General features: G+C 46.4%; 2 protein-coding genes across 6 annotated transcripts in view; one reads left to right on the top strand and one right to left on the bottom strand.

Annotated features, from left to right (window-relative positions):
• Positions 1-912: 912 nt before the first annotated feature.
• Positions 913-14,531, bottom strand: TMEM120B (transmembrane protein 120B). 2 transcript variants are annotated; one of them, XM_084491454.1, is made up of 12 exons: positions 14,254-14,531; positions 11,811-11,929; positions 10,244-10,360; positions 9,212-9,271; positions 8,520-8,615; positions 7,372-7,461; positions 5,292-5,357; positions 4,374-4,435; positions 4,039-4,131; positions 3,530-3,594; positions 3,283-3,355; positions 913-2,362 (listed from the first exon to the last, which is right to left on the bottom strand). In XM_084491454.1, the coding sequence occupies exons 1-12, from the start codon at positions 14,443-14,445 to the stop codon at positions 2,286-2,288; spliced, it is 1,110 nt and encodes a 369-aa protein (XP_084347580.1). In that variant the 5' UTR covers positions 14,446-14,531; the 3' UTR covers positions 913-2,285. The 2 variants fall into 2 exon arrangements, with proteins under 2 accessions (XP_084347580.1, XP_084347579.1); XM_084491453.1 differs by having other exon boundaries at positions 3,287-3,355.
• Positions 14,511-26,284, top strand: part of MORN3 (MORN repeat containing 3) — a 13,449-nt gene continuing 1,675 nt past the window's right edge. Inside the window, exons 1-7 of one of the 4 annotated variants that reach the window (XM_084491459.1) lie at positions 14,511-14,572; positions 16,531-16,583; positions 19,801-19,966; positions 20,955-21,110; positions 21,611-21,768; positions 23,327-23,486; positions 25,889-26,073. In XM_084491459.1, coding sequence (XP_084347585.1) covers positions 20,966-21,110; positions 21,611-21,768; positions 23,327-23,486; positions 25,889-26,073 — 648 coding nt within the window. In that variant the 5' untranslated portion in view covers positions 14,511-14,572; positions 16,531-16,583; positions 19,801-19,966; positions 20,955-20,965. The other 3 variants (XM_084491458.1, XM_084491457.1, XM_084491460.1) reach the window with 3 other exon arrangements.

The following is a 26,284-nucleotide window of genomic DNA, read 5'->3' as shown; positions in this document are numbered from 1 at the left end:
CGGTCTCTTGCAGTGAGATCTCAGATTTCAGGTTCAGTCGCTAGTCTGTAGCCACTGTAAACCAAAGCTGGGAGGGTGAAGGAGGTTTCTACAGTACAGGTGTTAAAAGTTTTCTTTCTAAGGCAAACTCCTGCCCATCCTTAGGGAAAGACAGACTTTGATTTTCTGATGCTATGACTTGCCTAACAGTTACAATACACACTCTTTTGTCAGGAAGCTTGGGCATTGTATGCCAGGGATCTACTGTTACACAAACGCTTCCATGTAGAGCCTGATAACTGCACATCATTCAGATTTCATGCAATTTTATCCTCTGCTGGTTATGTGACCAGCTGGTGGAAAATTCTTTTCGAATGATTCATCATTTTAGATATGGGATAGACCTTGATCTTGGAAATCTCAGTTTTTTCTCCCTAACTTGCTTTGAATTAACTAAGGTATATGGATCCCTACAAGCTTAAAATGATTTTTTTTTCTTTTTAAAAAAGATCAGTTTCTGCACCTCTTTGATAACTACAGAAAAAAAATCCACGAATTGTGCAACCGTTTCTCCACAAGAAGACATTTGTAAGTGAAAGACACAGAACCACACATGACCTTACCCAGTAAGCAACTGAAACATTGAGATGCAGGAAGTTACCACATGTACCCTCAGCTCCACGGCTGGAATCTTTCCTTGCTTTTACAATCCGAGATTCTCATGCTGCAGAATTCAAGTTACTTGCCATGTGCAGAGCTCCCTCACCCCTGGAGTACCAGGTCCACTGCTCAGATCCAGCAGGTTCCAGCATTGCTCTCAAAATAAAATAATTTACATTTCATAAATGGAGAGTTCAAAGACAAAGAAAAAATCAACACATGGTATGCAGAACTCAGAAGTTAATGTAGCAAGATACAGCCCAGCTAGCGTGAAAGTTGTTCAAAATATGCAAACGGCAATTTATTGTTCATGCCCACAGGACAAACACTGTAAAGGCAATTTTGCTAGCCTTGCAGCAACAAAATAACTAATGAAACCATTTAAAGTATATAGTGCATATGTATTTCTTCATGAGCACACTTAGTGGGAGAAGGACATAATTTTCAGATCACCCTGCCAAAGCCATTTGCCCAGTCTGGGCCTTGTGCTAGCTCCAGGGAAGGCAGCACAGCTGAGAAATGGGCTGCACAAGGCAGCTCACAATCCTGCAGCTGGGTTTCAGAGTTGCAGATGTTAAAGCCCCCAAAACAAGCTTATTCAACTAAATTCAAGAAGAAGGAGTTCAGTGGGATGGGAGTCAGTATTTCTCCTCAGCTGTCCTTCCAAACAAGTGTTTACATTCTCTTAACGCTTGGTACAAGTACAGTACTTAAATGAAGCATTTCATACTTCTGCTTAGCCTCTCTTCACCTTTCCAGAATGGCACTGGGAGCAAAGAAGTACCGAAAATGGGAACTGAAGTGCAACTGCACCTACTGCCATTGATCAAGACTATTTTCAGAAAAAATGCTGTCTCAAAAGAACCACTGAAAGGGCAGTGTGTTGGCTATTAAAAAGGGGATAAAGCAGTTGCAAATTACAGGTTATTTTCAGGTGTTTTCTAGGCTTGGGCAGATTACCTGATCTCCCTGGAAGAGGGCTAGCAGACTTCCCTGCCATTTCGTAACTGTTTTTGCTTGCTTATTTAAGAGGATTTCTCTTCTTTAAATAGCTTTTTAAAAGTTTATATAGCAGCAGTATGGTACAAAGATGGGCATTTTTTTCACAGTACACATAGGTTAGTATTGCCACTGAAAATATGCTTTAAACAAATGCTTTTGAAAACAGCATTCAGTTTGTATTACTGAGCAATCTGGAGTGTTCATAAAGCTTTAAAAATCCAATACCCAGAGTTTAAATAATAAAACTGGAAAGTGTTAAATACCATTCCAGGACTGGAATTACAGTAAATCCCACATTCCCCCAATGCTGGCTTTTTGCCAGGCAGGTGCATGCTGCTATATATACACACAGAAAAACCAAATGCAAACACGTTTTGTATTAAATATACATAAATAGCAGGACTGCAGACTGGAGAGCCATGCTTGCTTAATACTGAGTCTGTGCTGGAAGAGTCCACATCCTTCACCAAGCATGGGGACAGACAAGTCCTTCCAAGTCCGTTCACAGCGTAGCAGAGGTTTAGGAGGCGCCGTCCAACGCCGAGCACCTGCTGCAGGCGCTGGGACACCGAGTTCCCATGTTGGCACCCAGCACACCCTGGTAGGTTCACAGCTTCTTTACTTTGTCTTTGTTCTTCTGCAACTTAGTGTGCACCACTTTGAGAGTAGTGAGGAAGTTCCCGAGGAAGAGCAGCAGAAACGTGAAAGCCAACACACAAACCTGAGGAAATGGGGGAAGAGAAAACAAACAGAAAAGGTTAAAAAAAAAAAAATAAAAAAAGGTGAGTGTAAGCAGGCTCTGATGGGGTCTGGCTAGCAAGTCCAGGGATCTGTTATTACACCAGGAAAGAAGATCGGAGACAAACACACACCCACGCATCTAGTTCTGATAAATGGGAACTATGTTTTATCATGATTAAGTAGCATTTACTGCTTTTTAATATTACGGCATGGTTCATTTTTAAAATTATTTCCATTCAACATCTGGACTCTTACAGACAGGAAAATCAAATTATTACATCCAATCTATTGGATTAGCGTTATATGACAAAGTGAGCACGCAAGCTACAGCAGGATTTGACCAAAATAAAGATTATCTGCACCACTATGGATGTGACATGGTCAAATGCACCATCATCTGTGATCAGTCTGGCTCTACAGAAGTAACTGGATAGCTAGAAAATGGGTAGATATGTTTAATGGGTGAGAGCAACTAAGAAAAGAAGCAGAAGGGACCCTAACATTGGGGCAGTAAAGTGGATACTGTATTTTTGAACTGATTCATTGTCTTTTTACTTTTGTTACCTTGTTTTTAAGCACGTAACCCATGATTTAACCATAAAAAAGAGCCACCAACTCGGCAGCCACTGCTGTTAAATGCCCATGTACATGAAAAACATGGCAAGATATTTACCCAAATGAATATTCTTTCCCCTACGCTTTCTGCTTTACATTTTGTGTGGTCACCCATGGGTGCAAGTTTCCATACAGTATTTCACAATTATTTAGAATTCTCTTGTATAGGCTATGTGCCTCATCATCCTGAGATATTTAGTTGGGGTCAGATAGCCAAATATTTTTAAGGATGTAGTTAAAGCACCCCTCTTCCCCTGCTGTGTTTTTTCTGAGCAGAACTAACACTCACCTGCCATTCTTTGCACTCCTTATGCCTTGACAATCCAAAAAGTGTGATTGCATTATATAGCTGCCAGAACTAAAAAAGAAAAAAAAAAAAAAAAAGCAATTATCAGCAAAAATTTAGAGTTGTTTGGCACAGGTATGCACGATCCGAAGCACCTTGTTACCGTACTGCTGCAACCACAGCACCACCAGCACACCCTCCCCAGGCCCCACATGGCAAAGGAGGGAACAGAACAGCCCAACTTACATGCCCAAAGAACAAGAATGGAAGGAGAAACGTCAGCCCCCGCCACATCCAGGACTGAAATCCTTCTGCAACAGGTTAACAGAAGAGAGGGAGTTAGCACAGACAAGCCAGGACGCATCCCAAGCTGCAGCTCATCCCAACCAGACCTCCCCATAAGGATTATTCCTCTGCTGCTCAGCAATAATCAGCTAGGTTAGAATCAAAACTTGAAGGGGTGGTAATGGGAGGAAGATGAAGATGGAGATGAACAACACAACCATCTTAATGCCCTCAAGAGTTGATGGAAATCAGAGAACTCCATTTCCACTCCTCAGGACCCAAGGAGAATGATAAAAGACTCGCCACCATTTCTGCCTTTGTACCAGAGGCAGCAGGGCAGGGGGGTAACAGCTGTGCAAATCTGAAATCTCTGATGGCCACAAAGCCATCTCAGTATCACTGCTCTTGAACCTGCCCCTTCTGTCTGACAGAACCCCATTTTGCAAACAAGGCATCGCAGACAACCTCACCTACAGTAAGGTCCAAGTGGTTTCTCTCCCCCAAAGCACGGAGTCTATAAAGGCAGCCCCTTTGATAATAATATTGTAGGAACTGAACACAACCTGGAGAAGAAATGGAAGCATCATTGCACTGGCTATTCAAAAGTATCAGAAACGTTATTAAAATAGTTTGATATATTTCATCCAATAGCATTTAATTATTGTTTATGATATCTGTTGTATGATACTGTTTATACTTGCACAGTGTAATACTCCAGTATTTAAGCAGCAGATCTGTTTTCTTCTAAGCGTATCAGGTAGAAAACTATTTTAGCCCATGAAATACCAAGGTAAGATATACTCACTCTGAAATATTGAAAATGCTAAAAATTGACTGCGAAACATTTGATACATGAGTCCATCTGGCCTGAAAGCAAAATACAAAGGAAGTCTATTTGTTTGATGAAAAGCATACAATGCAGCACCCAGCCCCTTGTCAGCCACAAATCCCATTAGAAAATGAAATCAGCAGCTGGTGCCCAGCCCACTCCATCCCATCCGGAGTCCAGAAAGGGTGCTACAGCCTCACATCACTGCCCTGGCAGGCAGCAAACGGTCTGATTGATTAGGCTGCCCCCTCTTATTGATTTCCCTGTTGCAGTTTCCTCTAGGCAGCAATCAAAGCCATTCAGCAGCGTCCACATTACGAATTAAAGCAGTGGAGCAGAGGTGCTCGTGCTCCTTATCTTAACACCAGTTCAGGATACAGACCTTTTGCTGCAGCAACTGTATGATCTCCTTAGAGATTCAGAACAAAAACACATTTTAAAACAATTTTTACTTGTTAACTTATCAGTTCATGCCAAACAAAGCTGAAGTGGGTCATGCAGGAACCACACACAGGGTGCGTTGCTGTGTTGTTTCACCACCACCACCACGTTGGAATGTAACTTGCTTTTTTTGCTTTATAGTTTGTTTACAGTCTGGGTGATAAGGCACCAAAAAATTCATTTGGCGTCACTCTCCCTCTCTGAAGAGAAATGCTGCTTGTTTTGCTCAGCTTATACAGAAATACAAATTGGGAGACATTTTTTTTTTAAGCCAGCAGTGTAAAAACAAACTTGCAGAGTGTTGTATTTATCACTGAAAACATCCGTACCATCAGACAAGTGTGATGCTTCGCTATGTGCCTGGGCAGACACAGCTACATGGTCACACTGGATTAATATGCTCAGATGACGCACACATTTTAAAGCACCATGAGCAGGAGAAAGCAAACTCACCACGTTAACATTACTCCAGACAGGAATGTGGAGACATAGTGATGAGACACCCACCAGCCCTTGATCCTGAACAGAAAAAAATATGGCAGTTAGACGAAGAACATGAATTTCAACTTTAGGTCTGGCTTTAAAGACAAAAAATAATCCTGACTAGATCGTGGATAAATAAATGGCCCAAAGCAAACAAACAAAAACTAAGTTGGTGGCAACAAAGGACTTGCCAAGAAACCAAGAAGGGACAGCAGGAATTTGTTACCAGATGACAAGCAGGGGCAGCCGAGGCAGCCCACGGCAACCAGAGGTTTCTCTGCTGGACACAGGGAAGCCAATTTCTGTCCTTGCAAACTTTTCCTTTGCACCTCCCAGAGCTTGCCGTGTTCAGCTCTCACATGCCTGCACTGCCTCAAGCTCCATGGTCAGTGGGGAGATGCCTCCCTCATTTTTAGTGGCTAGCTGTGACGCCAGCAAACTGCACAGAAATAATTTTCTTTTACAAATGCCGCGGGCTGGATGGAGCACACTGGCTGCTGCCACCCCATCTCCATCACGGCTGCTCCACAGGACCGGCACCAGGCACATGCACTGCGAGTGAGACACATCAGAAGCCTCGTTAATTAATGCCACAGGGAGCTGCAAGTGTTGCAGCAGCAGCCACTCACCCAGCAGCAAGCCTGCATGCAGACTCACGCCTGGGAAGAGATGTGGTGATGGCTGTGGTTTACCCACGCCCTGTGCCAGCCCATCTGGATGATGAAAAGCGGGGACACAACCTTCAGGTTATTGCTCAGATCTCTGACAAGGCTCCAGGTCAGGCTACGCAAGTGCAAATTTAAGCAACTTCTTCAAGCTCCCCCAGAGTGAAAGCAAGAGGCACAGCAGGGGCAGGACGAGTGATAGCTCTCCACAGCCAGGACAAGGACTCCCTCCCCAGGCTGCTGGGGAAGTCAGAAGACGCCCTGAAATTCCTACTGCTCCAAGGCCTTGTGGGAGGAGGGAAGGGACAACAGCGCCAGAAAGGCAACTGCAGCTAGAGCAGGAAGAGCCGGCTTGAGGTTTGCTTCATTTTGATTTTTCCTATAACTTCTCTGGGCTCACCCACGCCCTGAGAAGGGTTCGCACACCCAGCGGTCCTTGCACCATCACCAGTGCCAGCCTCCTCTGGCAGGCAGCCCTGCTGGGAGCACCCAAGCTCCTCAAGAGCTGCATGCAGGGCTACACAACTAATCAGGTAAACGTCTCAGAAGAAAAGCTGAACTTCTCCTTCCAGCATTCTCTTGCTCTAGTAATGCTCAGGGTGCGCTTGATAACCCCGTACGCTGCATGAGCAGTGAGCTCAGTGCCAAAATGCAATGGGAATAGGAGAGTGGAAAATCTGATCTGATTTATTCAGAAAATCTGAATAAAAATCCAGATAAAAGAGGGGTGGTTTAGGATGCTCCTACTAAGGGTGTCATAAAAAATGAGGGCTTGGAGCAAGGATCACCCTTCAGTTTACTTCTCCCAACACTTAACTCGTGTTCCCAGCTCTTTATACAATTATTTCCTCTTAGCCACCAATTTTCCTTTGACACAACTGTAATTTAGTCAAACGCTTCGGGACACGCTGCAGTGACCCGCAGAGCAATCACGGTGACCACATGGCACAAACCAGAGTGACTCAGCTCCTGCTCCCTTTTTCTCATGAGTGTATGCCAGCGTACCAACATACCTACAGGTACCACTACAGACACGAGAAGGTACAAAGTCAGCATCTGGGTTGGTAATGTCACTGAAAACACGCATAATTACATCCCAGATCACATCTACAACTAACCCATAGCTACCAAAAACATCCAACGCCCTGGACCAAGAAATTATGGACTTGCAGAAACTGTGCCTTCTCCTCCCTACGCAAGCCCCAGACAGCCACATCTGCCCTTAGAAGAAAATGTAGAGAGGAACAGGGACAACAGACCCTGCAGAGAGGGATCAACATCTCAGATTTGCTGGGCTTCAGCACCAAACTGAATCTGCTTTTGTTGCTTGTTTTAATTTTATGGACATTTCATGCTTTAAATAGTTTCTGCAGGTGGCACAGTACCTTGATCCATTGCTAATTAGAATACTTTCCCGTATCGTCAGCGTGCAGTAATACCACACTAACAGAAAGTTAAACACTTCATCTGTCACCCTGTTAAAAAGAAAAAAGCACGGTAAAAAGAAATCCTGTTAATTACAGAAAAACATTTCAAAACCCCTATTTTCCCTCCCTTCCCTCGGGAGGATGAAAGCCTGCCCAAGTAAGGTCATGGACACAAAGCCCCTGTCCTGGGAATCTCTAATCCACATGCAGAGCCACAGGTATTGGCACCGCTGCCAAGTTGAGAGTCCTTTACCCTGGGAAGTGCCCAATGATATAACGCCGCAGAGCTTTAGCCGATAAGCAGGTATGCAGAGATGACATTAATTCCTTCTGAAGGAGAGAAAACACCATGGAAGCACCAGATGATCCAATTTAGAGAAGCATTTCCAGGCTAATTCAATGAGATCTCTATAAATCCAATCAACTAAAAGAACAGAAGAGCATTACACTCTGGGGGTAAAAGGAGTCTTTATTTTGCCACTGCAGCCCCCTGAAGCCACAGGGATCTGGGGCAGCCTCCATACAAGACAGCACCAGTCCCTGGTACAATCCACAGAGACGTTGATGGAAGGGTCCAGCTAAAACACCTGGCTGTTTGTTTTTTGTTTTGTTTTGTTTTGTTTTTTTTTAGCAAAACTGAATAGTGGAGGCTTGCTGGTGATACGTTATTGTGACCTAAAGATTACATTTCTGGTCTAACCATTTGATGCAAACGCTCTCTTGTGTGGTGTTTGCGACCCCAGAGCTGCAGCACGGTGCTGGTACCTACCTGGGACAACCTGCAAACAAAACACACCACTCTTTCCCAAGCACAATGCAACACCAGAAAAACAGCAGATCAGGATTATCGTGTTGTGCTTTCTGTTGGTTATAACAAACTCCTAAAATGTTAATCAAGAAAAAACAAGCAGCTAAAATACAGGTCCTGCCTGCACTGAAAAACAGGTACACAAGATCCCCTGCTGGGGAAACCACAACTATTCAAAGCCCAAATACAGCCTGCACCCATCTCCTGGTCTCTGGCAATTAGTTCAAATGAATCAGCTGCTAATCCAGCACATTTGTATTCAAAACACTTGGTTGAAAGTAAAAAAATGCAGGCTTACCTGTAGTGAAGAATAAACCTGCAGGCCACAGCCCCGAGTAACAAGATGATTGTGAGATAAAGTTTGAACTTCTCATACTCATCTTTGTAGGCGAACCTGGAAGGAAAAAAGCACAGAGCAGGGAACGTCACGCATCACATGGGTGTAAATGAAGGTTTTACTGAATGTGGCTTCACTTTTTTTCAACCCAGATACAAATCCACATCACAAACCAAAAGACAAGAGATTTTGTTTAAAACATTTAGAAAATCAGCTAGCAGTGATGAAAATCAGCATTTCACCTGAATGACCGTGATGCTGCAAAACAACTAAGAGCTGGTTTCTAGGTTATCAGGTTAAGCAGCAGCAGCTCTCTTTATTTCTCATATTTATATAAAGAGAAATCTCCATTTTCTGGAGCCCTGCGTGCCTGGAACTCACAATATTATTTTTGTTTATTATTTTTAGTTGCAAAACCCAGCTGAATCTCCCTTATAACTAAGGCAACAACCCTGACTGGGCTTAAAAGTGACTGAGGGACAAAACCCACTGGAGTTTTACAGGAAGCTTTAGTTTGGCCTGTCTCAGTCTGACTTACCTGATCCTGACAGATGACCTTGAAACAGGTCTAAGAGAAAACCATTCCTGTCCCTGGACTTCAGCAAACACCCCCTGCTAGCCCCAAATGCGCCCATATGGAAACGCTCACTTACTTTGCTTGGTTACTCAGGAGGGTTACATTCACATTTCCCAGCACGAGATTTAAGTACAAACTGGAAGACAAAAAACAAGACCCACATTAAGTCTTGTTTGCTCTGAACACCACAGCTGACACAGATCAGAGCTGAAGAGATCATTTTAGCAGCCCAAGACGCATTTTGCTGTAGGTTTTTAATTAAAGCAAACTGGAAATACAGACCACCAAAGAAGATTTAAATGCAGGAAGTTCAGTCAGCATTTCCAAGAAGTTAGAGAAAAGGTTTCTTTTCCTGGTCCCTTTTCCATGCTACAGTCTAAGGGTGAGATAATTATTATACACTATCAGAAAATAAAAAGAACGTGGAGAAACTGGAAGAAAAGTTTCCAGCAGAGCACTCCACCCGCAATGCTGCAGCACCTTTTACCATCTTCTCGATTTCACATCATTTCCCCACTCCAGGGTATTTCCACCCAAAACGCTCATCTCACCACACAGACACAGAAGCAGCAGACTTGGGAAGGGGAAAGGAACAAATCAAGGGTAGAAATCAAGTCCCTTGGCTCGGTTTACTCCGCATCAGCATCTCCTGACCGCCAGGGTTGCACAGCCCTTGACAACTGAACAAAATACATCCCAGCAACCCCACTTAAAGCAAGGTACAAACGTTAAGTCAGTTGAAAGCAATATTTGGGAGGAAGAAAAATTAAATAAATTAAAAAGGGGGGAAATTTCATACTGATTGTCTTTGAAAAACTAGCACAGGAAAATGTCACTGTGGAACAGTGAATTCCATGAGCTCTCACAGATGCAGATTTAACTACTATTTTAACAAGAAAACCTGTGCCTACACACAGCACATTTACATACACTTCCAGCTAATGAATTCTGTGTACAACTGACACAGCAGCTCAGCAAGAGATTTATGACTAATCCAGTTGTACATGTATTTCTTCAGCATGCACATTATCCTGCGGGAACAACACCGCTGTGAACACTCAAAGATCAGCTTTCCTGGAGTGCGTGCCCCTCCTGGCAAAGCACTTACCCGTTCTTCTTTGGCAAGTAGGCTTCCATGTCAAAGAAGGCATTTTGCCTCTCTTTGATCTGGGTGCTGATCTGCTGTATGAGAGCAAATTCTTCAGGAGTAGCTCTGGGCTTGCACCTGCAAAAACACGGAAACAAGATCTTCCCCTTTATATTTTTACCTCCTTTTTGTTTAAGGGAAAAGGACTTTGTCAGAAAGTTCATGCTGGTAAAAAGCTATCTGTAAATTTATGCCATTGTGCATTTCTCTCCTGTTTTTCCATAGCAACATTTGGCTTAGCCCTGATTTTATTTCGCTGCCTGTTTTGTGTCATCGTGGGTTATTTCACCTGCCTGGTGTACAAACCAGCTTCTTTCACCTCAGCTCAGTGTCAGCACTCTGCACCTCTTCCACTGGGAAGCTGTTCAGGCACACTGTGCTGTTTTTGTAGGAGCACCTTCCACTTTGGGAAGTTTGCGTGCGGTTTCAGGCACTGCCCTTACAGCATCCAAACTGATCCTCCCCAAACTCCCTTTGGGGTTGGAAAGCCTCTACCTCCAGACCCCATAAACTCCTCATGAAGGACAAAAGCTCACTGTACGGCCTCTAAAAACAAAACAAAAAAGACCTCACGCATCCTTCTGAGCCACCACTGAAAGGATGTCAAACTCATTTAAACTGAAAGGTTGATGCAGCCCCCACGCAATCAATGGCAGCTTGGACAGAGGACAGCAGCTGGGGGAAGGGATCTCCAATTTGCTTTTCTTGCTGCCCTCGCGCTGCTGAAATCAGGCATTTTAGGAAGGGCAGGGGGTGCAGCTGGGCAGTGCTGGGCTAGAGGAGGGCTCTGCGTGACCCTACCTTTCACTGCTGCTGTTCTACCTGCAGAGAAGGGATTTACAAGCTAAGTTCGTGGCAACCAGCCCTCCAAAACCCCCAAACTGCCTGCCTGCAGACACCACCATCACACACAACACACAAAAAAGACTGCAGGGAGCAGAGGCATCAGCCTGTGCCTCCCTGGAGACCCCAAAGTTATCCCCGATAACCCCCCCAAGGCTTGGGACCCAGGGGACGTTCAGAAGTCTTGGCCAGGCCCAGCTCAGCAAAACTTTTCATTGAGGCTGCAGCTCTCCAGGCATAAAACATCTCAGGATGTAACAAACGCACAGCTGATGATTTACTTGCAAATTGCAGCTTTACCAATTAATGTAAAACAGAGGGAGGTCAGCAAGTTGTGGTGTTTGAGGTCTGTACGCAAGGAACTGAGCTGGTGGCTCCCGGTGAGCAGCCTCACAGACAGAGCCAGTCCCTGCTGCAAATCCTGCACCTACTGCAGGCATGCAAACCCAGTCGGCCTCCCCCAAAGATTTACTGGGTCTTCTTTATTTATAGGACTCGATCCCTCATGTGGTTACAAACATTTTACCTGACTGCGATAAATGGAAGTGACTCAAGATTTATATGGAGCAAAATTGCCTCTGTGACGCAGACACATATCAAACTGCTAAAAACCCAAACATTTCTGCCCTTTGGGAAGCAGAAACATTCCAGTCCTGCCTCCTCCCCCCTTCAGACCTCCCCTTACCGTTGCAGGCTGTGCTTCAGATCCCTTAAAGTCTTCTTCTGCCGGTGTATGGAGCTGCTGCAGGCTGTCTGCAAGCTGGTGACTTCCTCCAGTTTCTGCCTGTAAACTTTGTGCGTTTCCTGCGGGAGAAGAAGAGAGGTTTGGTAGGAAGAGCCCTTCTGGGTTACGGGTGGCATTGGATTCTCACATGTGAGGGAAGCAAGCCCTGTTTTTTGGGGAGTTAACAGGCACCCAGGGAGGGGTTTCCCATGGCAGCCCATTCCAGCAGCCTCCAATCCATCAGGCAGACAACCAAGGGCTGATACCAAACCAGCACAGCTCAAAGGAACGCTAACAAAAGTTCTTGCAAAAGAGAGAGCATCCTCTCCCCGTTCATCTCATTTCCTCTTCCTACCAAGCTTTCCCCATCTGGGACTTTCTTTTTCCCAGCCCACCCTGTGACAAAGCAGATGTTTGATCTGTTTGATCCCATCCATCCCCCATAAATGGGAGGGAGGGGGAGAAATCGCAGCTCAGGAACTCTGATTTCACTGCCAGATTCAATCTGGAAAAAAAGAGGAAAGGAGATGAGGACCCAGAGGAAGAAGGAAAAAAAAAAAACATTACAGAAGTGGCCACAAAACCTGGGCATTTAGACAAGCCTCCTGGCCACTGTGGCCACGCCAAGCCCCATGGCTTGCTGCTCCAGCACAGCCCACTGCTTCCTCCAGCACATCCAAAACCATGCCACAGCTTGCCCAGCAGAGAAAAGGATGCAACGGGCCCAGGAGGTCCCGGATCCTGCATTCAACCCGCTCCAACACTGCAGGGAGGTGCACAAGGACTTCTTTAGCACCTAAAGCCGACACGGAGGATTCCACACCACGAACAAACCCGTACAAGTTCGGTCCCTGTCCGGGCATGCCGTGGTTTGCATCAGGGCCCTCTGAAAGCCAGACCCCTTATCATCACGTGGAAGTTCAACATTAGCCCTGGTTTAAGGAGAAAAATACTCTTTTTAAGAGCTAAAACTCAGAAGACAGTTTGCAGAGTCAGTGTTGAGGAAGGAACAGAGGGGTTAAATGCCCATTTGCTTTATCTACCAGCACATCTCAGGTAACACCACAGACAACTGCTGCCAGTTCTCCTTAGGCATAAACACAGCGCTAAAGCCACACAAAACAAATCTTTGCTCTCCTCCTCGCTAGGACCTGGCTGTTCATTATTTACAGCAGCGATATAAAACAAGCTCCACTATCCCATCCGAAAACCTCACTGACCAACCTAACCGTGTCCAGGCACCGCAGCGCCCATCACCGCAGGATCGGTTTGGTTCTGCTGAGAACCCCGGGGCTCAGCAGATCGCCCAGCAGCTCCTTCTGCTTCTCTGCATGTCCTGCAACCGTGTCCTTGGAAAGGCTGCTAAAAGGGGTAAGAAGCTCTTTGCCGAAAAAGCTCAACTATTTATTGGAAATGCAAACACACAAGTTGAGAACTGGTGAACTCTACCGCTAGCCAAAAACATCAGGATAACGATGTAAAGGTGATGCTGGTATTTAGAACAACACAGCATTTGATACTTCAGTTATTTATTCACCAATAGCAGTGACTGCACACAAAGGGGACCCGCTGGCAGCACAAGGAGCTGTCTTTCCCCTAACACAGACAATCCATGGGCCAAATACCTTCCTGCAGGGTCAGGCGTGGCCACAGCTCTCCACCTAGGAAGCATCGTGCCTTGAAAAACAAAGGTCCTGTATACCAAAGAGAGAGGTATTTTTGTCCCAAGTCTACGAGCTCCCCAGGAGGGGACATGGGAGCCATCCCTGCACTCTGGCGTACAAGTTTTGCAGAGCTGGGGCCGTGACTGCCCGGTTTGCCTGCAGACCAAGGGCAGGCACATCCAACACCACCACCACTGCCTTCGTGTGTTTGTACATAGGGTTCAATTAATAAGTCACTGCGGGACAACTGGCGTTTTCCCACAGCACAGAGGGGCCACAGGCAGGGTTACGAAGCCGCAGCCGTCCCTGCCCCAAAACCTCAATGCCCCACAGCCCCGAGCTCTCCCTCAGGCTCCTGCTGGAGGGTGAGGCGCTGTCCCAGCGACCCAAACCTCGCCAAAACCACACACAACCCTGCCACCTCAGGCGGTGTGTCGGGGACAGGAGCTAAACCATCCACCGTGAGACGAGCTGAAGCGTCTCCGTGAGGAGCCACAGCACAGCCGCTGGGGTTTGGGGATCGCCTTGAGGATGCCTGTGTGAGGCGTGAGGGGGCGTGAAGGGATGTGAGGGGACGCGAGGGGACGATGTGCTTGAGGGGGACACGGACACACACCCGGGTGGCGCTGCCACCTCACGGCCGGGCTCCTCGCGCTCCCCCCCCCCCCCTCCTCCTTCCCGCCCTCGCCCTCTCCCCTCAGGGGCCGTTCCCGCCGCCTGCCCCTCAGCGCGCGCCTCACCTGGAGCTGCCGGAACTCCTCCTCCAGCTCCCGCCACTCGCCGCAGCAGCGCTCCAGCTGCACCCTCATGGCGCGGTGCAATGCGGCGGGAGGCGGGAAGGGGGGGGCGGTGGCGGTGCAAGGCGGCGCGAGCTCCGCCGGCGCGAGCCCGCAGCCGGGGCCGCGGGGGCCACGCGCGCCCCCTGACGTCATCGCGCGGGGCTGGGCGCGGCGCTGAGGCGGTGCTGAGGCTCCCGCTCCGCCTTCCCCCCCCTGAGGCGATGGCGGCGCTGAGGCAGAGCCCGGCCCCGCGCAGCCCCCGGGGGTTAAAAGCTCCTCGGTAGGCTCCAAGGGGGCGCTGGTGGAGTCGATGTGCCCCGGGGATGTGTCCCGCAAAGGGATCTGGTGGCTGAGGGGATTCAACGGGGTGTTGGGGGCCAGGGGAGCTGGTTGGGGATAGGGCGCAGGCGGTTGTCACGGCGGGGAAGATGGCGAGGGGCTGGGGTCAGGGCGCTCCACATCGTGAGTGTCAGGGGAAATAGGGAGATATCTGGGGTCTAGGAACACCGGGTTGTAAATATCGAGAGAAAATGGTGAGGGGTTGGGGTCTGGACACACCACGTCCTCGATATCAGGGAAAATGGCAAGATACTGGGGTCTGGGCACACCCAAATGTCAATGGCAGTGAAAATGTTGAAGTGTTGGGGTCAGGGCACACCAGATCCTCAGTATGAGGGAAAATTTAATGAGCAGACGAAGCCCACACAGACACTGTTGAAGCATTTGGCTGCATCCCATCCCTTCCTGGCACACACAGGCTGGGCTGCTAACAGCCTCCTGCACACCTGGGTGAACCCAGGACGGGGTTTGCCAGAGTGCTTGGTGGGCTGTGAGGTGTTCAGTGGGGTTGGCAGAGGTAATTTGACCAAAAAGCAGGCAGATTGCTGCTGTCAGTTCATAGAATGGTTGGGCTGGAAGGGATCTTCTAATTCCAACTCACCTGCCATGGGCTGGGACACCTTCCACTAGACCGGGATGCTCAAAATTGACTTAATTGCCATTAAGTAAAAACATTTAAGTAGAAGCACTTCAACATTTATAGGACTACTTTTGCCAATACTAACATTCAAGAAGGTACTTCGAGAAAATACTGTAAATAACCCTTAAAACTATTTATTTTACTTGTTATCTATAAACCTTAAAAAAAAAAAATCTTAATATCACTCTTGGATATTTGCCCTGGGCTATAATTTTTCAGCCTTGTTACATATTTGTTGGGGCCAGAGTCTGTGTTTCTGCAGGCAAAGCCCCCAGGGAAGGTGTGCATACAAAAGCAGGAAATTGTGAGCATTTCCCACCAAGAGCCAGGCTGTAGAGTCCTGTAGAGCAGTGAACAGAGACATGAGAAGGGATCACCAGAACTTTATTCAAAGCTTTAATATTCTTTCCCTTTGCCTCTTGACAAGCAACAATGCTTACAGGTATTGAGGCTGTATAACCCCAAAAGATTTCTTTCAAAGTCTTTTAACTAAAATGTGCTAATTATTTATATTTGTTCAAGAGATCTGTGTTTTCTTTAAAACAGTAACACAAAAGAATTTCATTACACACGAGAGGCTATCTGCACTGCTAGTTCTAAAAGTATTTAAAGTTGTGCAGTTACAAAAGATTTCAGAATTACCTGGAGTCTATTTACATCTCCTGGGAGATCATTGCTGTTTGTGTAACCTCATTAATTAAATCACATCTTTGCATATAAAATCAGTGAAGTAAGACAACAGTGATTCTATTTTTTTGTAAGAAACTAAACAATTTGTTTATTATAAGTGTATATATTTTTACTTGCTGAGAACTGAAGATTTTTATATGTCAATTATAAAAGGACTGATTTCTTAGTTAACACTTGTAAAAGAAAAATCACATAATTTATATCACAGTATATGGTCTTGAGAGACTCAAATTTGCGTATCCAAGTTCTCTTCATTCATTTTCTTTAAATATGAACATCTCCTTGAGTTTTCAGGCTTTTTGCACTTTTCTGTCTGCAACAACTGAAATGTGCTGCAAAATTAGATTTCCTGAAGGAAGAGACTCAAAAATCTTTCTAAATGTTCACCAATTTAACTTTTTAACAAGATTTCAAACTGGCAGTCTCCTTAACGGAGATCCTACAAAAATCCTGGTGGGACCATGATATCCATGGTGGGTCTGTAAGAGGGTGTGCACTAATCCAAAAATCCTTCACAGCGATACCTGACGAATACTGCAGATCTAAGTCAGATCTTCTCGCCCCAGCAGACGAGGACACGGGGAAGGGACAGCCCAGAGGAGCAGCAGCCACTCGCATCTTGGTACTGGTACGGCTGTGCTGGAGGTTGTCCATCTCTGCCTGCAGAAACAGCTCCTGCCGTGACAGTTAGGAGAGGTACAGTCTGCTGCAGAAAAGCTATTTTAAAAATGCCACTCCTGGCTTCACACCTCACCTTTCCTGCCCTGTGTTAGAAACAGGTTCTGCAGCTCAGCTGGAGTGTGGGGCAAATGCCTCAGAGTGTGTCCCCAAGGGCTGGGGCTCCAGCAGCCCTGCCTGGTTTTCTGGAGTCTGATTTATCTCCAGAGAGCCTCCGTTCTTTCTGCATACTTTTCCTGCAGGCCTGCTTAACGAACCACACATGCTGCTCAGTCAACAGCTGATTAACCCCATCATGTACAGTTTTCATATTCAATTTCAAGGATGCCTCCCTGTCCACCACTGCAGTCAAGACCTGGGCAGTTGCACTGGCTATGTCCCCAGCCCTCCCCCTGCTTCCACAGCTTAGCGCTGGTATAGGTGAGACTTTGATTCAGTTTAGCATTTTACAGAAGCCAGAAATGTGGCTGTGCAGGTTTAACAGTGAGAGAGACTTCTTATTGTCTCTTTCACCAGTGTCTTTCATTGTGTCTTTCACCAGTGTCAACACATGACAAATGTTACCTTTCCTCTGAACCTGGGTATTTTAAAGAATGCTTTTAGGTATCTTGCAAGTCTAACCTTCCAGCTTTTTAATGGCTGGCCTTTCTTCTAAGGTCTTTGAAAAGCAAATTTACAAATACAAAATCTGTTTTGCCTGTACCTTAATTAATCACAAAGTCATCAACCATTCATTGCCAGAAAACATATCAAAGAAATTGAGTTAATTATTCAAGTTAAAGATCACGGCAAAACAGTGCAAACCGGAAAGGATAAAATGCAAACATGGTAAATTCCCATTCACTCATCAGGTGACAGTAAGCCATGGTAAATAAAATACTTAGCTCATGTTTCAACTGGGAATTGGTACTGCTGATCTTATTTTGTAATCTGGATTTATTCCTCAGTTAAGGACTTGGAACAAATGAGGCATTATCTCATGCATGGCCAAATTTCTCTTGCCTCCGTCATCATACCACGATCTGCACGTTTTAAAACGGTGCTGAGGATCCTACCAGGCACTCTCCAGTTGTGCAGCAAATAATTCTCAGCTTTGGGCAACTTCATGGGTTTACATCAGTTTGAGCAGTGTTGTTGCAGGTATTTAAGTAGAGGCAATTAACTGTAAATCTGCAGCAAAAGAATGAAGTACAGGGGGAGAGAGTATCTGGTAAGCATCGGCTTCCGCTGCCCTCTAGTAAACGTTTCACTTTGCATGATTATGACGGTGCTTGAACATTTCAGATAACCTAGAGCTCTTACTTTAGATTGTTTGGATGTAAAAGCAACACTTTTTTTTTTATCTTGAGAGAGCTGTTCACAGCAAACAGGAGGGAAGAGATTTAAAGAAACACCTTCCCTCAAGGCTGTTATTTAAGCAAAAATCAGCCAGTGAAATTTGTATCTCAAACCTTCTACATTAATCCATCCCAAATCCTGCTAATAATAATTCTTCAAAACAGAGCTGAGGGGAAGAGCCCTCAGTGCTGCACCCACTCTGTATTCATTCGGCCAAAACTGACACACGCTTGGTTCGAGTCCAAGACCCTCCCACCTCTTCCTCTGGCTTTTATTTTGAATATAGCAGCAATAAAACACACATCTGAGCATCCTACTTCCACAGTATGTTGTTGTCACATTCTTCACCTTTAAAGAATTCCAGCATATGTTTCTCTAAGTGTTTCTCTCTATTTATTCTACAGAGTTCCCAGAATAAACTTAAATTATTGACTCTGATAGTTTTCAGTTGGTTTGGGCATTTCACTTCAGTAATTCCCTGAGCTTTGAGAGAGCAAACTCAGCTCAGAGCAGCTGTCTGCTTTCATTGTGAAAATGATTGGTTTCAGATGTTGTAGAACACCGAGGTCCTCTGGGTTTATTTAATAACAATAAAAAGTCTTACTCTTTAAACTGAAAAAAAATAAGGCATATTCATATATCTTGAGGCCTTGCTCCACAAATGGCTGATACCTGGGCATGTTTCCCCAGCATCCTCCCATTGCTTGGTTTGTTTTTCAGCATGTACTGGAGCTACAATCCTAGCTGGAACTTGGAGAAAGATTTTCTTTTTTTAAATACAATATAATTAAAAAATATTTTAATATAATAGAGCCCTCTCTTAAATCATTTGAGGATCAGCCCTTGGCAGGAGAGCATTGCTGCTTTGTTGAAAGGTGCAGACTCAGTCCTGGGGTGTCTTTTGGTTCTGTTTAGCAAGTGCTTTGCTAGAGAGACCAGAGCTCTACTCGGAATTTTTCTATGCAGCACATGCTCATACATTATTTTAATTACCATGGGGTTTACTTACATATGCCTCTGTGCTTTCTCTAAACATTAAAAAGGTTAAGAAACCAATTTGTGAATTTTAATTTGTTGCTTAATTATCTTAATCCTTTTAAATTCTTCACTGCATCTAAACCAGTTTAAAATATATATTGAATTTCAAATACACACATGCATATATCTTCTGTTTAGCAAAAGCTGTGGTTAGGTGATACACAGTTTGGACTTGCTTTTCAAAATCCTTGGACAACCTGCACTGTTTAAAAATAAACAAGTGAAATTGTCTGAGCTAGCTAATTATTTTAATTGACAAATTCACAGTTAACTGCAGTGCAGTATAGTGGCTGAAACAGTCAAAATAATTAATACTTTTCCAGAAGGGCCTTTTTCTGGTTGCAATTTAAGACTGTCATTTTTGGGCTGCAGTAAGCATTTTTTCTTCTCCCTCATGGGTTTCTCTCATTTCCCCCACAAATCCCTGTCTCCCTCTCCAGCACTGTACCTTTGCCATGGTAAAACACAGGAACAATTGTCTTTGGTGATTCTTAGGCTGTGCCCAAAGCCAGGAAACATTTTATGAACAAGGGTGATTAAATCCTTCCTGAACATCTTCATCTCGTTTTTAATAACAGGAAGTGTCAGGTTTAGTCAGATTTCTGCATGGGACTTCTGATGTGTATTTTTAGGGGTTTCTCCATTTTCTTCTGTCACTTGCAAGACTGATTTATGTGTTACCCGGCAGTGCTTTAGAAGTGTCCTTTCCCTACAGGGCATGTTGGTGCGTGCACAGCACCCCCCTTCCTGACAACAACGGCACTGTCACCGTGCTGTACTTTCAGATCTCTGGAGTCGCCGAAGCAGGCCAGGAGCCAGTTTTCATTTCCTGGTGACTTTCCCTACGGGCTCCCATCTCCCTTCGCGCAGGAGTTTGGCAGAGTTGCTATGACGACTCGGCCCTGCCGTGCACAGCTGCAGCACCCAGCCCACACCGCTCTCCCAGCACAGGTTGGTGCCCGTGGGGTAGCTGGGGCTGGGCAGGAGAACGTGGGTCCAGCTTGAGGGTGCTTTGCACCTCCAGCACGTGGGCTTTCCTGCAGCATTACTTCTCTGCATTGCTTTCCTCCACCTTCGCTGCTAAAATCTCCCCCTCCCTTTGCTCTCTTGCACCCTCGTCTCGCTCACCACAAAGCTGAAATGGGGGCAACACAGAGGAACAGGCCCGCAGCCCTGCTGTGGGCTGGCACCCACCTGGCGAGGGTGGCTGCAGGAATTTTCTCCCCCCTGAGCTCACAATGAGTTCCATTCCCACTGCCACTGCCTGCCCCATGCTGCCCCAGTGCCACGGGTGAGGAGCAAGACGGGTAGCACAATGCACAACGCTGCTTTGTTTTGGGTGGGAAGGACTTTGAGACACCAATATATTTATATTTTTGGCAATGATATCCGCCTAAATCATTTTTGAATTACCAAGTGGAAAACTAAGGGTGAATGCTAACTCTGTTACTCTGTTTTCTAAGATACATCTAGCTTTTACTCCCTAGCAGCGAGCTATTTCCTAAAAACAAACAATTTGCTTGAACCGGTGCTCCTGCTTGGCAAGGAGCAGGTGGAGGATGAGCCTTGGGAAGCAGTTTGTCCGGGTCTCCACTGTGCCAGGACACGGCTGACCTTCCCTCATGTCCCAGAGTCCTCTTGCAGGTGCAGAAACCGATGCCCATCACAGACCCATTCTGCTGAAGCTGATTTAGCATTTCCTAACATACTACAAGCCTATTTTTAGATAGTGCAGTTTCATACATTGGTATTTTTAGATACCTTCTGTTCGTCATATCCTTATATGCATAATTTATCTTTGATATAGTGTCAAAAACAGACATCAATTACTGACTCAGGTGCATATTAAAATACAGTTCACAGGTAGGCTGTTCTACGGTACCTGCCTTAGTAATTTCACCCTAATTTATTTCTGACAATCGTTTGTTTACCTCTCCAGCTGAAAACACAATGCCTGTTGTGAAATACCCCAGGGCTGTAGATCCTCTCTGGCATGAATGGGACGAGAAGGCACAGAAATGTGGATTAAGACAGACGATCTATGCTGTAAATGGGGATCGGTACACTGGAGAATGGCTGGACAACTTGAAGCACGGTAAGATGTATTGTGTGAAGAAAATGTACCGATAGAGGTGTCTTTACAAAAGTTCTGAGGGGCAGGGAACAGTCAGGGGTTATATGTACTCCTGGAACAGCATTCACGCATGTGTGACAGTATGTGTTAGATATAATGCCCTGCAAAAATGTGCTCAGACATATTTCTGATAGGCAACATCAAGAGCTTTTACATGCACTCAGCTGCCGGGCAATTACCTGAACCATGTAGATTACGGCTGTTAAAAATCCTCTAAAAATCCAACAAACTGCACTCAGCTCCGTGCATCCAAACCCAGCTGTGCTCAACAGAGTGCTCTCGGCTCCCACCGCGTGGGTCCCAGGGAAAACACAACCCAGTGCACAGAAACAGCCCAAAAAAGCAGGGTTGCTGCTGTATCACTAGCACTGAAACGTGCTTGGCTTCTGTAGTATTAATTTAGCATCAAGCCTTCTACCCACTGCGATGACCTCCCTGTTATTTCCTGTTCGTTGAAACAGGGAAAGGCACCCAGATCTGGAAGCGCACTGGTGCTATTTACAGCGGTGACTGGAAGTTTGGGAAGCGGGACGGGTATGGCTCATACAGCATTCCTGACCCCGTGACCAAGGAATACAAGAAAGTGTACACAGGCTGGTGGAAAAACGACAAAAAATGTGTAAGTGTGATTTCCAGCATCTGCCCTGAAACATGCAAAAAAAAACCAAACAACTTAAAATACTGATTTTTCAAATAGTGCCTGTCCCCTGAGGCTGCACTGAAGGTGTGGAAGGGTTTGGGGGAAATTAATATGTAGAGCAAGAAAATGAAAGCAAGAGATCTCAAATTGAAGCTGTCTCACAGTGGGGAATTTTGCCTGCCCTCCCTGCCCTTCTATCTCCAGGCTTGGCTTTGCTTTAAATTTCGCCCCTCCAGAGAGCCCAGGAAGCTTCAGAGTGGCATCCTGCACCCTACAGAGCCTGTGGTCCCCAGCCCCAGCAGGGAACTTGCTGATGGAACACACTTACAAGCACTGCAGGAAAACACAGCTTAGAAGCACTGTGCTGCGAGTTTTACAGTGCATTAAGCAAAAAACACAAGTTCTTTAGGAAATTAAGCCTGTCACATAAATCACTGTTTTTTCTACAGGGAGCACAGTGAGGAAGTCATCTGGTAAAAATGACTGCAATCCTATGTGCAAAATCCTTTTAGGAGCATTTTCTGATCTGCCAATGGGAACCTTGCATTCGCCTTTGTGTCCGCTCCTAAATTAAATTAATGGCCTCTTATGCTTCTAACTGGCGTGCAGCTCTCTGGCTTGAGCCTCTTTGCAGGAGCTTCCTTCCTCATTCCCTGAGAATGCATTTTGGATGTTTGAGCTCTGGCAAAATATGACATCCAAACATCTTTTTTTTTTCTTCCCCCCCTATAAAATCCTCCCCTTTATATCCATACAGTTTAATCGAATTAGTGCTCAGAAAAATCAGTTATTTCTGTAACTGATTTTTTTTTTCCCAGAGATAAATTACTGCTTTCTTCCTATGGGAAAACTCATTAATCATATGTAAATATGTTATCATGCCTTGTTTTAGGGATGTCTCTTACCTGGCAAGCCCATGCATAGGACAAACACCTCCGTGCGGTTCCTGGCCTGCACACAATCACTGGGCTTAATTCATAAGCTCACCAAATCTACCACCAGCATCAAGCTGAGAGCCAGTTTGAGGAGCAAAACCTGTGTGGGTTTATGGATGGAGCAAAAGACAAAATCCATCATTAGCAACACTGAGACTGTTAGTCTGCCCAGGGCAGCGAAGGGGTTGCCAGCCTGGGATGCTCAGGGCTGCAGGAGACATTGGTGTGTCAAAGGAAACCAAATCCCACTTGCAGAGGCAGGTGTCTTACATTGTGTATCCCCATGCAGGTTTATATACCTATAGAACCTGCTTTTAGCTAAATATTAGCAGCAGTCATGCCAAAAATAATATACAGAGATACAAACCTGAGATTTTGTCATTGAAATATCATTGGCCAAAAAAAATCATGTAGCATCACCTCTATTTCCTTCACCACACCTTCAGCACGTGGATGGTGGTTGAGCTGTGCAGCCGTTAGGCAGCTACGTGTCTAAAGGTAGTAAGGAAAGGAGCAGCGTATCCAAAAACTAAGAACCCCAAATTGAATACTGACGCCTTTCAGTAGCGAGGCTCCTAACTGCCCACCTCTGCTGCGCACAGGGCTACGGGACCATGTTCTATCCCAGCGGGGAGTGCTACGAGGGCGAGTGGAGCGGCGGGCTGAGGAGCGGCTGGGGTCGGATGTGCTACAGGGACGGCTCCGTCTACGAGGGGCAGTGGCTGGCGGGCCAACCAGGCGGGCAGGGGATGCTGTGCCTGTGTAAGTACCAGAATGTCCATCTGTCCCTGTGCAAAACCCACACAGAGCAGGGATGGTCCTTCCCTCAGAGATAATCAGCATCACACTGCTCTCCTGACACCAGCCAGATCAGTGGGTGCTGCCTTGCATCTCCCACACAGCCTCATCTCGGGATGGAGGCAGCTGCCCTGTCTGGTTCCTCCTTTGGGGCTCTGGGCTGGAGGCAGCAGGGGCTGGGTGAGAGCGGGTGCCACAATGCTCAAGGCCACACACATGGAAGCTTGCTTTTGCTATGATTTACATTTAAATGACAGGGATGGTTAGGGCTAGAGATAATACACTGTTAGGTCAGAGAAGAGCAAATCTCTTTTCAAGCCAGGCGCCTTGCCAGGCATGCTTTCTAGCTACTGCATACCAAAGAGGAGACCATTTTCCAGTACAAAAAAACAACAGAGCTGTCTTTCTGGGCTCATTCTATCCTCTCTCATACTTCTGACGCTGGCTCACATTGAGCAAATTAGTAGGGGTTTCATTAGTACACAATCCCTTCCCAGACATGACACTGAGTGTATCACAAATTGGGAATGTTGGGGGCATCATAAAAACATAAATCTGGATTTTTTTTTTCTTATTTTGCTGTGGATTTAACACATTTTTCCCCAAAGCCAAGAATCCCAGTCCTTCGCAGTATAAGACACTGTGTTCCAGGAACGTTTGAAGAAATGTTATCTATTATTCATCTCTTCTTTTTATCTTGGAAGCAATCTTCAAGCCAGTCATTAACTAAGCAAAGCAGCCAGGAGGAACAAGCACAACTTCCTCTGCACATTGCGTACATGACTGTGCTCTCTCTGTTGGCTGTAAATTCGGTTTGGACCGATGGCTCATACCAATGACAGCAACACATGCTTCCAGGGGCAGCTCAGTCAACTACCCCACTTTGCTCCCACCCAAGTCACCCTCCCCAGTACAAACCGGACACCCTCCAGGCTGACCCACCACTGCTGCACAGCTCTAGAGCCCAGCTGCACAGCCTGCCCCCCCCCCCCAAGAGCTGGATTCCTTTGGCTAAAATTAGCCAGAGTGATTATTCTGTACCCACAAACCGGTAACTCATGGAGCTTGGGTGCTGGAAGCATGGTCATGTGCTGGCAGCGTTGCAGCAGTGAAAGAAAAAGTTCTTCAGCACAGGTCACAACGAGCTGCAGCTCGGGGTAAATTGCTCCTCCTGGCAGTGTGCCTGGCAGGGCAAGCGTGGCCAGGAGCAAGGTGCTGTTCTGCCACCACTGCTGCAGCACAGCAGAGGGTGAGACAGCCCCGGAGGCTCTGGGAGGACAGTACATGGGGCAGTGGATAGGGACACTGAAATGCCACAGTGCAGCCTGTGCAGGCTCCTACCCAGCCCAGCCTGTGATTTTACTGTTTTCCAGGTGGGCAGAGGCTGGAGAACAGGAGCCAAGCAGCTCCCAGGCTGATCCCACAATTTCTGCCTGGGTATTTGCGTCATCTCTTGCCTGAAGGAATGACAGAGTTCAGCTGAGACCCAAAGATATTTCCACCAAGTCACCTAGTCAGAAATGCCCATTTGTTGGCTTAGAAACCCTGTGTCTGGGAAAAAGGGATGGCAGAGGAATCTCCCAGTGAGAACAGGGTGGCCTGGATACCTCCCACCACCACCAGCACCCTGTGCACATCTCGTTCTCAAACAAAAGCCTGGGATGAGGTGGCTTTCCTCCTCTTGCAGCTCTGCATCATCAAGGAGCTTTTCCCATTGGTGACAGATGGATTCCCAGGGAGAAGCACACAGCCCCACGCTCTCTCCACTTGCAGAAAACCACAAAGAGATGCCACACAGCTGGAAAGACACCCTGTAAGAGATTGCGTGAAGCCTTCAGACGTTTCAGGAACTCCCATGCCATAATTACTTGAGACACAATCCACCTACAAGTATTTGAAATTGAGATTATTTTAGCCAGCTGCTGCTGCTCCTCCTTGCCCGGACAAGCAGAGCCCTTTGAGGCAGGCTCCCTCTGCGGTGTGTGGCAGGGACAGACCTGAAGCTTGTGTCCTGTCAGTGCTCGGGCTGTGAAGGTGACTCAGTGGCTTGGTGCCCAGCCCGAGCTCACGTGCTTGGGATTTGAGCACAAAATGAATGTCAGCAGGAGGAGAACAAAGCAGGGCAGCACACACCTTGTGCTGGTGACAAGCGTGGGCTCCTTCGCCAGGCATTTTCTTGCTCTGCAGTACAGCAAATGGAGCAGTGCCAAAGCAGCACCGTGTGCTGTGGCTCCCTGGGAAGGGCCAGACTGGGAGCCAAGCAGATGATCTGCTCCTACCTCAGTTTGCTGCCTTGCTCGGTTTCACGTCTAGTCCTGTGATGAAATGGTACACGTTTCACTGCCTGTTCGTGTATTGAATTGCAGCAAATGACAATCGGTACGAAGGAGGTTGGAAAGATGGAAAGAAGCACGGGCCAGGGCGATTCTTCTACCTGGATAAGGGACTATTGCTTGAAGGCATCTGGGTGGCAGACATACCAAAATGCGGGATTATGATCGACTTTTGCCGAGATGAAGCTCCTGCCCCTACTCAGTATCCAATCCCCAAGGTAATTCCTAGGAATTGTTTTTGCTAACGATGTTTTCCACCAGCAGCACTCACCAGAGTTCGAGACAGCTCTTGGGGCCATGCTTTGCTCTACAGCCACTGCACCAGCCCCAGGCTCTCAGGGTGCACACTCAGGCTCTTGTCCAGCACTGAGCTGACCCCACAGGGACAAGCAGCCAGTCCAGTGGTACAAATCCACTGCTGGAGCCTCA

Source organism: Aythya ferina (assembly GCF_964211825.1).
Source record: "Aythya ferina genome assembly, chromosome: 17".
NCBI classification, from domain to species: Eukaryota; Metazoa; Chordata; class Aves; order Anseriformes; family Anatidae; genus Aythya; species Aythya ferina.
Note: the sequence above shows the minus strand (reverse complement) of the source record. Positions and strands in the feature narration are given on the sequence as shown.